Source organism: Eutrigla gurnardus (genome assembly GCF_963514095.1).
Source record: "Eutrigla gurnardus genome assembly, chromosome: 11".
NCBI classification, from domain to species: Eukaryota; Metazoa; Chordata; class Actinopteri; order Perciformes; family Triglidae; genus Eutrigla; species Eutrigla gurnardus.
The window spans coordinates 23,518,349-23,532,415 of record NC_139925.1 but is presented as its reverse complement, the minus strand read 5'-3'; the positions used below and the strand labels follow the sequence as shown (position 1 = coordinate 23,532,415).

Genomic DNA, 14,067 nt, shown 5'->3' with positions numbered 1-14,067 from the left:
GGTGTTCATGTGGTCCATGTCCGGGCGCTGACCTGTGTCTTCCTGTGTCTGGCTGCCAGCGGGGGGGTGTAACAAGCTGAAGTGGCTGCTGGCGTGGCCTCTATGTCTGCTGCTCTACTTCACCGTCCCCAACTGCTCCACGCCTCGCTGGGACAACTACTTCATGCTGTCCTTCGTCTGCTCCACTCTGTGGATCGCCGCCTTCTCCTACATCATGGTCTGGATGGTGAGACACTTGATGACGTACTATTCTGTCGTAGACTGTATGATTTTATACATTGACATGCATGATGATCTAATGTCTCAATTAAAGGGACAGTGTCAGGGATTTAGTGTTACTGTATCCCTCTCTAGGTGTGTCACAGAAATACAGCATGCCTTCAGATAATGTAAAAACATGGGAGATCCTCTTTAGAGCCAGTCTGGACTACTGTAGAAATATGGCTGACTCTGTAAAGAGACCCTATAGATATGACAGGCTCATTCTCAGCAAAACCCATTCTAATTGCAGGTACACGAATGAAAACATTGTAACAAATGTTATATTACATTTCTGCTAATAGCACTCCCTATATCCTACACACTGGACTTTAAACATGTGAAATGAATCACGTTTATTCATGATTTCACTAGTAAACATTACTGCAGACCGGTGGTTGGGCTACATAAAAATTAAAAATAATAAATCACAAGAATTAAAATTTTCTTTTGACTTCTTGGATGGATCTTTGGACAGAGGACACGCCGTTGACGGCATCAGTCTCCTCCCTCCAGACCTGTGATTTACTGGTCCCTGTCACACCACTACTAGTTTATGATTGATTGGCATTCATGAACATACACACGTGCTACGATCAAATCAGAGTTTTACGGCGTTTAAGAATCCTGAGGAGGTTTTTAGTACGGAGGTGATTTATGTGTAAATCTACTCACAGATTTAATCATATTTCATGAATGAGAACCATTGTCGCATATGTCACTTTTTAGCATTTTTCCGATAATTGTTTTGATGTTGTTTTTGAACATTACTGCTTTGGTTCAGTGTTGACGTATATCAGCCTTGTGTTCAGCTGCATCATGCAGTTGTTTCAGTGAAAGAGCTGTTGAGCATCAAGCAGCAAACAGAGTGACTAGGTGGTGAACATATTGGAGCATTTAAAGAGACAGCAGCTCAAGGCTGATATTTTCCTGAGGAGTTGAAGACCTGGAACAAATGAATGCTAATGCTGCTCCAATACACCTTTAAGCCTACAATATGTCAAATGTGTGCTGGCTTTGACTTGACTAACTTATAAACTAGTGTTAACAACAAGCATATGGATTGTATCATTGGTATTAGTAAACATAGTAAGTCTGGTGTTAAAGGCTTTATGCTTTTTAATTGATATTTTGTCCCTTTGGGGTTGTGGAAGTACAAACTTGACTTAGGATACGTTCTTTGTCTTTGTTCCTTGAGCTCGTTGGATCTGAGCTCTTTAACTAATAACAGCTGCTGCTACTGGAATTGAGGCAATACGTCTTGTGGAATACGAAAATAAAAGACGTTAAAAAGTCCCCGAAGGCAACCTGTCTTTAGTCGTATAGTAATTCCATCTATCATACATAAAAAATTATTGATTACTTTACTTTTTTTTTTCATTACTTCGTTTTATCATCTTTTTAAATTCAACAACATTTTGTGTTTCCAAACCATCTCCGCTGTTTCATCAAACAAGCCCACATGCCTGTCTTTGTCTCCGCCAGGTTACAGTGATCGGCTTCACACTCGGCATCCCGGACGTCATCATGGGCATCACCTTCCTGGCAGCCGGCACCAGCGTCCCAGATTGCATGGCCAGCCTAATAGTGGCACGACAAGGTAGTCACACACACTAAATCACTGGCTACCAAGCTAACACACACACACACACACACACACACACACACACACACGCACACGCACACACACACACACACACACTGACGGTCAGATGTACGCCACACAACAGAATCAAAGTGAAGTCTTTATCAAAGACCCAGAGGGGGGGGGGGGGGGGGAGGCCTGTCATCTTTTTACCACTGTCCCCCTCTATCCCCCTCTGTCCCTCTTCTGTCCCTGTGGTGAGGCTTTAGAAGAAGGGGGATGATGAAGGATGACAGGGTCTCTTTCTTCATCCTTTCATCTGTGTTTATTCTTGCTCCTGTCACCAATATTTAAACACCTCTGTCTGTCTGTGTGGGGGGCTCGCTGGGAGACACTCACTGGTAGACACTCACTTGGAGACACTCACTGGGAGACACTCATGTGGAGACACTCGCTGGGAGATGCTCACTGGGAGACACTCACGTGGAGACACTCTCTGGGAGACGCTCGCTGGGAGACATTCGCTGGGGGACACTCACTGGGAGACGCTAGCTGGGAGATGCTCTCTGGGAGACACTCGCTGAGAGACACTTGCTGGGAGACGCTTGCTTGGAGACACTCGCTGAGAGACACTCGCTGGAAGACACTCACATTGAGACACTCGCTGGGAGACACTCGCTGGGAGACACTCACGTGGAGACACTCGCTGGGAGACACTCGCTGAGAGACACTCGCTGAGAGACACTCGCTGGGAAAGACTCGCTCTGAGACACTCGCTAAGAGACACTCGCTGGGAGACGCTTGCTGGGAGACACTCACTGGGAAAGACTCGCTAGGAGACACTCGCTAAGAGACACTCGCTAAGAGACACTCGCTGGGAGACACTCGCTGAGAGACAATTGCTCAGAGACACTCGCTGAGAGACACTCGCTGAGAGACACTCACGTGGAGACACTCGCTGGGAGACACTCGCTGAGAGACACTCGCTGGGAAAGACTCGCTCGGAGACACTCGCTAAGAGACACTCGCTGGGAGATGCTTGCTGGGAGACACTCACTGGGAAAGACTCGCTAGGAGACACTCGCTAAGAGACACTCGCTGGGAGACACTCGCTGAGAGACAATTGCTCAGAGACACTCGCTGAGAGACACTCGCTGAGAGACACTTGCTGGGAGACACTCGCTGGGAGACACTCGCTAGGAGACACTCGCTGGGAGACACTCGCTGAGAGACACTTGCTGGGAGACACTCGCTGGGAGACACTCGCTAGGAGACACTCGCTGGGAGACACTCGCTGGAAGACACTCGCTGGGAGACGTTTGCTTGGAGACACTCGCTGAGAGACAGTCGCTGGAAGACACTCACGTGGAGACACTCGCTGGGAGACACTCGCTGGGAGACGTTTGCTTGGAGACACTCGCTGAGAGACAGTCGCTGGAAGACACTCACGTGGAGACACTCGCTGGGAGACACTCGCTGAGAGACACTCGCTGGGAAAGACTCGCTAGGAGACACTTGCTAAGAGACACTCGCTGGGAGAAGCTTGCTGGGAGACACTCACTGGGAAAGACTCGCTAGGAGACACCCGCTAAGAGACACTCGCTGGGAGACACTCGCTGAGAGACAATTGCTCAGAGACACTCGCTGAGAGACACTCGCTGAGAGACACTTGCTGGGAGACACTCGCTGGGAGACACTCGCTAGGAGACACTCGCTGGGAGACACTCGCTGAGAGACAATCGCTCAGAGACACTCGCTGAGAGACACTTGCTGAGAGACACTCGCTGGGAGACACTCGCTGGGAGACACTCGCTGAGAGACACTTGCTAGGAGACACTCGCTGGGAGACACTCGCTAGGAAACAATCACTAGGAGACGCTCACTGAGAGACACTTGCAAGGAGATGCTCGCTGGGAGACACTCGCTAGGAAACAATCACTAGGAGACGCTCGCTGGGAGACACTAGCTCGCCATCACAGTTTAGTCATTTATCCGTCCTTCCCTTCGTAGCTGCTGTCGCTTCATGGTTTCCATGTGTTCCAACAGTTGGATAGTTGCTCCACTGATCTCGCCTGTGTCAACATACCCCTTTCTGAATGTGTCACAGCTAATACACACACTGACACACACACACACACACACACACACACACACACACACCTCCCACTGCAACGGCCTGTCTCCTTGGTGCCCACTGACTTTTCCTTTGATGCTGTCTCTCCGTCCTTTCCCCTTCCTGTCCCTCTACTTGTGTCTGGGAGGAATGGGAGACATGGCCGTGTCCAACTCCATCGGCAGTAACGTGTTTGACATCTTGGTGGGACTCGGTCTGCCCTGGGCCCTGAACACGCTGGCTATCAACTACGGCTCTGATGTAAGTACTTCACACCTTCATCGCAGGCTCAAACCAGGACCCAGATGTCTTCGACATGTTTCTAAAATCAGTGCAGCTCACTCTTTCCAGCGATAGTGGTGAATAGTGATCACAATCAGTGATCAAATAGGTATTTGTCTGCACATTCAAGAACAATGACCTTTCCATGGTGCAACATAACACTTGCACCTGTATGCATTGCCCAAAGCATGATGGGAGTGTAGTTCCAAAACTAAAAACGTATGTATCCTAGATGGAAATAAGAAAAAGGAAAAGAAAAAGAAAATGAGAGTGAACACTGGGTGTTCTACTACCCATATTACCCATATTCTGGCAATGTTCAGTTATTGTATTATTAGTGATGTTAAAATTCCACTTCTTGTCCATAAATACCCCTTTAACAAAAGATATGGAGACAAAATAACCTTATAGGAGATGTTTCAGTAATAAAGTCATCGGCTGTCTGGCTGCTGCTTTGTGTAAAGTGCAACGTCATCATTATATAATTTACCGAATCAACAGATTGCTTTCATGTAAATGAATGCATTTGAAAATGTAAGATGAAAGTTAAATTGACTCTTTAAAGCCAACATACCTGCAGAGACCACGGGCATGGCACTGAGTTGCTTTGGATTGATGTTGTCAAAAATAGCCTCATACGCCACTCTGAGGAACAAAGACCTGGAGGAGAGTTGTTTTCATTCTGATGGACTCGCAGCTCGCTGAGCATCAGACACAATCATCTTTTTACTGTGAAGTCCCAGTGTAAAGGACTAAGCAACATAAAGAGTTGCATCTAACGATTTGGTCACAAGTTTACAGCTGAACAGATGAGAAGATAGGACGTTTATCTTTGAGCTTTGTGATAAAACACAGCTGCTGATGGATGAAGATGCTTTGCAAGAATCTGTGCACTTGAGATAAAATCACTGTTAAAATGTCTTCTGAAATGACATGATAAAGTGACACAGCTTCATGGGATAATACAATCTGAAGGATACACACTAGAATAACAACATGGGGGCGGGGGTAAACTCAGTTATTGATTTTGCGAAAATGATTATTATTTTTTCAACAAAAGGAGTAGAACAGATATTCCTATTCAGATCAATGTTGCAGGATGTTCAGAGTGGCGGCCATTTTTATGTGTACCGTTGTCACAGCGACCGCTGTAGATTGCCATGTCTGTATAAACCGACATACAGCAAGTCGTGGACTTAGTAGTGATGTCTATCAGTGGAGTAACATTAATAATGTAAGGAAGCACAGAGAGACACACTCAACCATCCACACACTGGGCTCGTTTTCAGTCAGCGAGCCCTTTCTGATGAGAAACTCAAGCCGTTAGATCTAGCTATGCTACCTTCAAAGCCAGCAGCCTCCATTGAAAATGAAAGGAGCCTTACCTGGCGGATGATTGCTGCTCCGTCACTTGTCTCAAGTCTGCCTGACTGCAAGGTCAAGCAGGGAAAACATTCGGAATAAAGTGCATACTTATCCTGATGTGTCTAAAATAGGTTTTGTTGCTGCCCCCGTCCACAGCAGCACATCTCTTTACTCCCGTGCTGCAGGTAGTACTGTCAATGGATAGCACCTCATACAACCCCATTGTAAAACAGTCATGTTTTTAAGTTGGGATGACTTTTGTTCCGTTTCTCCACATTGTTTTTCCTCGTGATATAATAGTACTTATGTCTCACACGTTATCTCCCTGCAGATCAAACTAAACAGCAAAGGACTGATCTTCTCTGTCGGGCTCCTGCTGGCGTCAGTGTTCCTGACTGTGAGTCTATGACGGCATGTCTTCTTCTCTGACAGAAATAGGACTGCTCTCCATGTGTTTGTCTCAATCCGTCAATTTGATTTGTTTCCCCGCCCGCTTCTTCCACCCTGTCCTCCTGTCTGTCCAGGTCCTGGGAGTCCACCTGAACAAGTGGACGTTGGACAAGCGCCTCGGTTTCGTCTGTCTCCTCCTCTACTCTGTCTTCGTGTGTTTCTCCTGCCTCATCGAGTACAACATCTTCACCTTTGTCAACCTGCCAACCTGCCGGGATGACTGAGACACACACATACACAAACGTGGGTGTGTGTACGTGTGTGTGTGTGTGTGTGTGTGTGTTGGTGATGTCCGACGATTGAATGAGAACCAGAAATCTAGAATTCTAAATCTAATCAACAGCAAGAGTTATTTTCAAATACCATTTGACCCAGACCTGATTGCCACTCTTTTCCCTGCTTTTATTCTCTTCATGAGGAGACATCACACTCCCCTCATGTTTCATGTCTTCCTGCTCAGTGCATCATCAGTGCATCATGTGCCACGTGTGCAGGATTGATTGCATGAGCAGAGATGAAAAAAAAAGAAATGTTGCTCTAGTTACTGCTCACTTCTGACATGAGGACCTTTATTTTGAAATTCCCTGAGTTTAGGAGTGAAAGTAGTAATGTTTCCCAGCTGCTTCCTGAGAGGAAAGGCTGTGGTATTTATGAGAGTGATCATTTTAAAAGCAATGATGTATATGAGTGGAGGGTAAAGGTTAGTGGTGAGGTGCAGATTAGGCCTTTTAACACAGACGTAGCGTTTACAAAGACGACGGTGTGGGAAAAAGGAGTGATGCTCCCGCCACGAAAAGGCAGCGTGGAAGGGGCTGGTGTTGGACCTGGAAGTCTTCAGTCAAAGAGCAGAATCTTTTATGCAGATGAGCACATATTTAGATTTCCTTTCTGTGGTCATAATGAAGTCTGTTGAGTGCATTTGTTCAGAACATTTGCAACAGATCATAGGTGGGGGGGGGATACATGAAACACACACAGAACCAGGGCATTATCCAGTCATCTCAGCTTCTATGTTATGTACTGGAAATGAATAAGCTTTATAAATGTCATATTTATTATTTATTCTTGTCATACGCACATTTCTCCTCTGGAGGTCCCAAAACACAGGTTTTTATTTATGGACCCAGGTTTATATCCACACCTAAGACCTTTTTTTCCGATGGCCACTCATGTACAAACAAGCACAATTTCCTCTGGAGGTATTCCTCTCGTTGGTTTCATGAATCCCTTGATGACATTGTGTTCTGTGTGTGTGGATGTTAAAAACAGACTTCAAACTTGCACTGAGGAGCTTAAAGGAGCTTCACAGGGAGACGAAGTGTTTCTCCTCTTAATGCATGCTGATTATAGGGATAGCACCCTTGTAAAATGAAGCAGATTTTAAGGAAGCAAATGTTATGGGGGGGGGGGGGGGGGGGGGGGGGGGATGTTTGTGGGGAGGTGTCATAGTATGCGCTGCCACCTAGGGGCAGAAAACGACAAACTGCTGCTTTTCTCTTCTCTAAGACACCGACCAAATAGACTCAAAACAGTGGTGGCATTATTTAAGACAACAGGACGAGATATTTCCTCTGTGGTGGATGGATGTCCTGCTTCACTCCTATATGTCCCGGAGAGGAAGTGAGGTATTAAAAGTGGGAGTGTGCTCGTAGGAGTAGAGTAAAAGATGCAATATAAAGCATCAGGACTTTTATCCCAGCTCTAATATTTTAAGGTTGGGGTTTCGACTTTATTTTTATCCAGGAGTTCTTTGTATTTTGTAATGCCTAATGTCTAGATTTGTCCAGATATGGTAGGTTTGTGGTAACTTGAAATAAATATTCCTACTAGTTTTTAGAGCATGTACAATGTGGTTCGATTTTTATATCACGACAGGAATAAAGACACGCTAGAGAAGTCGCACTATTCCTCAAAAGACTTCCACCACAGAATTGAACACTTTTCCTCAAGATAAGATCATTTGAAATATCAAGTGCTCTTGTCTTTTTAATTTTATTTTTTTGGTGGAAGACAATTTCTAAAACACAACTAAGTCTGATTTATTTCAGGGATATTTTTAATTTATTGATCAGTAATATAAGATCTGAGAAATACTGTCTTTCGAATGTACAGATAATTCATGTTGTTTTTGTTTATTTATCATACATATTTATTTATTTCAGAGACACAGCGTACTCTGTTCGTTGACCGGAAAACAGGGTTTTAAATGTTTTTTGAATTAAATATAATGCAATAACTATGAGCATAAAAATATGTAAATATGGCGCTTTAATGATCAAAGACACATTTATAATAGAGTTAAACATAAAGTACTCAAATTGTCAATGATGTTCGTCAATATGTTACACTGTAACAGCATTCTTTATGAAGTGATTTATCAATGACTGTACAAACAATCCCAACAGGACTGTTATTAACACTCAGAGCCAAACAGTTCAAAACATCATCAGCCAGTTCAGCCACACAGCTTATTCAAATCAATGCATTATATCATTATTAAATTCTGGTTTTAATATCTGCCTGAAGGGAGACTTTGATATTTAGACTCTGGTAATCATTTTCTTAATCATAAGCCTGTTATATGAGGGTGGAAACGTGACTCTAGCTTAGTGATCAAAGATATTACTTTTATAAGTCCATCATTTCCAAAAATATCATTTGAATGTTTTCCTGAAATCTATGTCATGTGGTGAGAAATGTAGGGAAGGTTAATAAGCCATGCTGATTTCCAGTGGATTTATATGCAAGTCCATTTCCACCAGTAAAGATTAAATGTTAGGATGTTAATCAATGTAGTGAGATACTGAGTCCAACGTTTGACTTGGTCAATCTAAATTATGACAATGCAAGTCAAAACTTTGACTGTCTATTCAAATCAGGAAAAACAACATTTTTCATATATTTTTGACTATATCTTTGACTTGCGTTTTATTTTTTTAAATTTTTGATCCATTACCATAATAAAGCAAAGCAATTTTATTGTAAAAAATTGCTATAATAATTGGATTTACTCTCTAAACATGTTGGTTGAGTTATTTCTGCATTTCATTCCAAACATTTCTTTATATTCCTGGCAAAATAAATGGGCTTCGATAAGTTCCCTGATACTCTGAACTGCTGATACCTTATTGAATGGACATCTGACATTCAACCAAAGTAAATATGCCTTTAGAATTGGAAACTGAACTCATCATGTATATTAAACATATGCTTTGCCCCTAGACTTTTTTTACACTTTTAAAATGAGGAATTCCAACATGTTATTTCCATGACTGAAGACATTTTAATCAGTATTTGTGAACATGAGCTAGAAACCAGAGAAGTAAGTCAAAACGTGTGATCATTAAGTATTAAATCACTGCTCCACAGATGATGAACGTCAGACTGAGTCTGTGGAACCACATTGTTTTATTTATTGTACTCAAATGAGGTGTATCTATGGTTATCAGTTATAAAACAAAAATATACCAATATAGTCAGGACATATATAACATATTTCCAAATGCATTATCTATGGTGCAGGTTCAGATCTGAATACTTGATTTTTAGTACACTACACATTTTGAATGTCTTCGATCATTGGTATAACATATATGAATTTTGAAAATTGGCATAGTTCACCTTTAAGCTACAGCAGGAATTAGTATTTGGAAGTGTACAAACTGAGCACTTTGTTTTAAACAGAGTTGTTACAAATGACATTGTTTCCCTGGACATTCGTAAGAATTGACACTTGCATATGATTTATTTAGGAAATAGTTAGAAAGCCATGGGACCAATGATATCAAGTGCATCCCTTTCAAATCCCCCATATGCTGATGACTGTTGATACTTAAAACTGTTCAGAGTTTAGTTTAAACATGTTTAATTAAATTGAGAAGAGAATCTTCTTGTATGTGTAATTTTGCATTCCTGGCTCAAACCAATATCTATCACTAGGCACAAGCTCATTTTTGGTCGGGTTAAGTTACAGATATTTACTTTGTATCATACACTATGCTGGGTGTTGAAGAAAAAAACAATGCTTAATATATGTATCAATCATACTTTAATGTTTTTGAAGTATTATCAGTATCTTTTTCAGCTTATCATATATATCAAAATGATCTGTATCATGCACTTTACCATTTAACAACTGATGCTACAGATGTTTTGGTTCAATACAGTCTGTGCTGCTATTCACTGTACCGAACACCAAACTAAGGTACCATGTCTTTGAAACCAACCAAACTACCACAAAGACTCACATTTTGCGTCTTTTCGAGAAGATTTCTAAATAATTTGTGATATTCACATGGGTGATATTGCTGATGTACATATCTATATAGATAGGTGTAAATGTATTTATATATTTTTTGTCTCAATCTGTATATCTGTTGAATATATTTTCATAGATCCTAGGTCTCCCTTGTACCCCCCTTTGATGTATTTGAGACCTCTGAAGCTATTGTCCTTTGTTTACTCGCATGGAGATATTTCAATATAATAAATTATTTATGGTAGATCTTAATGTACTTTGGGATGAGAGTCCAATGATGATTTAGATGGCACTGGATTTATTTTGAACTGGATATCCTAGATGACTGCATGCCGTTGGATATAGGATATAAGAGATGGAGAGTGAGTGTTTGCTGATGATAAGTTTCTCTATGTATCCAAGCTTTACCTCTTCATACACAAGAAACTTTTCTACAGAATGGTTTACTTTGTGTCTAGATGTTTCAAATGTAATATTAGAGATCATTTTGCTACCTGAGCATTAATAAAGTTGTCTTTGCTGAAGGTAACACAAGCCTTGTCCTGTTGTTTGTTTTTGTTGACCTTCAAACTGACATATGCATAAAGGAAATTGACCAGTTCCTTTATATTTATCGAAAATTACAACTACGAAGGTACTGGTCAGATGAATGCATAGGCGTAATTTATGGGGGGATGGGTTGCAACCCACCCAATAATCCAAACCAGCCACCACAACCCACCCAATATGATATCATAATTATTGATATTGAATGTTAAGCATTATAATCACAACAGTGTGGTAGATTTTCTCAATTTACCAGTAAAAAATAGTGACGTTTGTCTGTGCCCCCTCCCGCTCTGAGATTTGGTTTCGCCCACCTTGCTCGGACCTGCGCTTCTCTACTGTCTCTCCCGGTCTCTCCCCGTACGTGTACGAAGCATCAGCGGTGGTATGAAGAAAGCACGCGAAAAAAAGCAAAAGAATAAAACAATCTTCCCAACAGGAGGTACGCTACTGCTAGGGCTCCAGTGCCACCACTCACGAGTCAAATCATGTTACTGAACAAAAGTTATTTTATCTCCGATCGACCACATCGCATCGCCTGTCCTGACCACATTCCGCTAGAACACATTCACATTCATTGACAGCTGAATGGGGCTTTAGTCAAAACCAAAACACCAAGGAAGGCTGAGGAATAGTCACCCACTTATATTATTATTATTATTATTATTATTATTATTATTATTATTATTATTATTATTATTAATAATAATATGAATATGAATATGAATATGAATAATAAACTAATTGTGTTTTAGTAATTTTTGTTCTCATCTTTTCTTGAATGCCTAAACTCCTCAACCCCATTTAGTATGTCAACATTTGTATCAGTACCAGCGGTTTGTAAGAAATTGGTCAGTAATTGATGTCATATTTTGTTTCTCAGAATTCACCAAATTGATGCATTAAAATGAAATTATTCAAAATGTTCTCCCGGGGGGGGCATGCCCCCGGACCCCCCTAGAGGATCGCAAGCCTCCCCACCATAGTCTCCACAGATCCTGCGGGAAACACTACAAACCCATTTGTAATCGGGACAAAATACTTAAAATAAGAGGCAATTAAGCACCACAAATACTAAAAAGAACACTTGCACACGCTTTAATGTGTATTCTGTACAAGTTCTAGAACCATTCTTATGCATTTTCTGAGTCGGTCACCTTTATTTTAGGCACAAACTATTTGGGCTGGTAAACCCAACCTGCCACAGTGGCTGGTGGCCAAAGAATTTAACTTCAGGCCCTGTGTGTGTGTGTGTGTGTGTGTGTGTGTGTGTGTGTGTGTGTGTGTGTGTGTGTGTGTGTGTGTGTGTGTGTGTATATATATATACCTGCTTCACAAGCGGAAATCTCAACCCCCCCAATGTTCAACTCAAAGTTACGCCCTTGGATGAATGCATCATTTTATGAAAGTATCACACATGAAGGGAGTGTTTGAATAAGTACTAGAATCATTTACAAATGCAGTAAGCAAATGGGTAAAAAAAAATGAAAGTTCAGATGTATAAACAGCAATCTATATCAAAAGTATCAAAAATATAGGTTTAAGTATTGATGCAAAAGTGCCAATTTCAGCTTTTTTATTACAATATACAGAATATCAGAGTATTGGAGTATTATTATAATGTTTATAATAGAATAATTCTGACAGCCTTTTATGTGGAGCGTGCTGCTTGGTTTGAGGCTGGTGGATCATTGGATCTCTTGAGCTCTGAGCTGCAGTGGACTAAGTTCAGTGTGGATAGCTGTTCCTGGTGGAGCCCAGGTCCAATGGGTCTTCTAAGGATGGATGCACCGGCCCAGCTCTAGCAGCCTGTAACACAGCGGGACCATGTTACAGCAGCCCCAGCCAAACCTCCAGAATCCAGTTGTGTTTCTTGTCCTCCAGCACCTCCACCTGGAGGAGAGGAGCAATGACCATCGGCCACAGAGCCAGTCGACGAATACGGTCGCTTTCACTCATCAACAGTCAACATGATGGAGAATCATCCAGGAATCATAGTTTTCACTGGATAGACCTTTTTATAGAACAAAATCAATGATGCCTCAGTGGGACACCTGGACACACCACAGTTAATCAGTCATCAGTTTACTACCCAGATAGGAGGATGTCTCAACATGTCTGCTGTCTAAAAGGTTTTTATTATTAGTATTATTATTATTATTATTATTATTATTAGAAAGTTTAAGCACATCATTAAAAAGAGTCTCTAGTTTTACAGTGAGTCAACAGGTCTGCAGATATGAATGTTAGTAGGTCATTAGGTTCACTATAGGTGAGACCAAACCTAAACGCAAAGGTCTTCTGTTATGACTCGCTCCCTGACATGTCTTGCACTGTTGCGCCCTCAAGTGGTAGAAGGCTGCTATCACATCCTGAAGGAGGGAAGTCTCTCTTAATCATCCAATTTACAGATCATCTTTGTCATAAAGCACATGTAGTCTGGTCAGATTAAGCTGTTGAGGGCGTCAGGGTAGAAGTTTACTGCTGGGCCCCACATAATTCCCCTCTGCATGCTTATGGACCTGCTACCTAAGTTAAGTAATACACTTTACAAGGGTAAAAACAAAAAACAAAACAACATCAATATAAAATAATTAATAAATAAAAAGTACAATAGACAGTATTAAAGACATTGATCACAGGTTAAAAGAGAGGTGGGGTCATGGATGTGTTTGGGGAGAGAGTTCCGAGGGAGGGGGGGGGTCGCCCAGGTCGGGTGCTTCCTCTTCATTGCTCCTTTTCCTTCCTCCTCTTCATTCTTCTTCATTCCTCCTCATTGTGCCTCTTTTGCCTTCCTCCTCATTCTTCCTTTTAACTCCCCTCTTCATTCCACTTCTTTCTTCATTTGAATTCCTTCCTTTGTTCCATTTCTTTCTTCCTCCTCTTCTTTCCTCTTCATTCTTCTCATCATTCCTCTTCTTCACTCCTCTTGATTCCTGTGATTCATTCCTTTCCTTGTTTCCTCTTCATTCTCTTTCACTGCACTTCTTCATTCCTCTTTTTCATCCCTCCTGTTCATCCCTCCTGTTCATTCTTCTTCATTCCTGTTAAAATGGGCTCACCCTTCAAGAGAATCGGGCTGGTTCATTCCTCCAGACAGACGGAGGAGAATTCTGGTCCCACACATGGTCGACACCGATGTCCGGCCAGATCATCTGGTAATGTGAGTGATTACAGATCCCTCCAGAATGTCTGAGACCGTGTGGGCTG

The 14,067-nt window shown here is 42.0% G+C and overlaps 1 protein-coding gene across 1 annotated transcript in view; it reads left to right on the top strand.

Moving 5' to 3' along the window:
* Positions 1 to 7,437, top strand: part of slc24a3 (solute carrier family 24 member 3) — an 88,618-nt gene extending 81,181 nt beyond the window's left edge. Inside the window, exons 13-17 of the mRNA XM_084021075.1 lie at positions 60 to 226; positions 1,744 to 1,858; positions 4,105 to 4,217; positions 5,935 to 6,000; positions 6,128 to 7,437. Coding sequence (XP_083877201.1) covers positions 60 to 226; positions 1,744 to 1,858; positions 4,105 to 4,217; positions 5,935 to 6,000; positions 6,128 to 6,277 — 611 coding nt within the window. The 3' untranslated portion in view covers positions 6,278 to 7,437. The remainder of the gene's footprint in view (positions 1 to 59; positions 227 to 1,743; positions 1,859 to 4,104; positions 4,218 to 5,934; positions 6,001 to 6,127) is intronic.
* Positions 7,438 to 14,067: the final 6,630 nt, after the last annotated feature.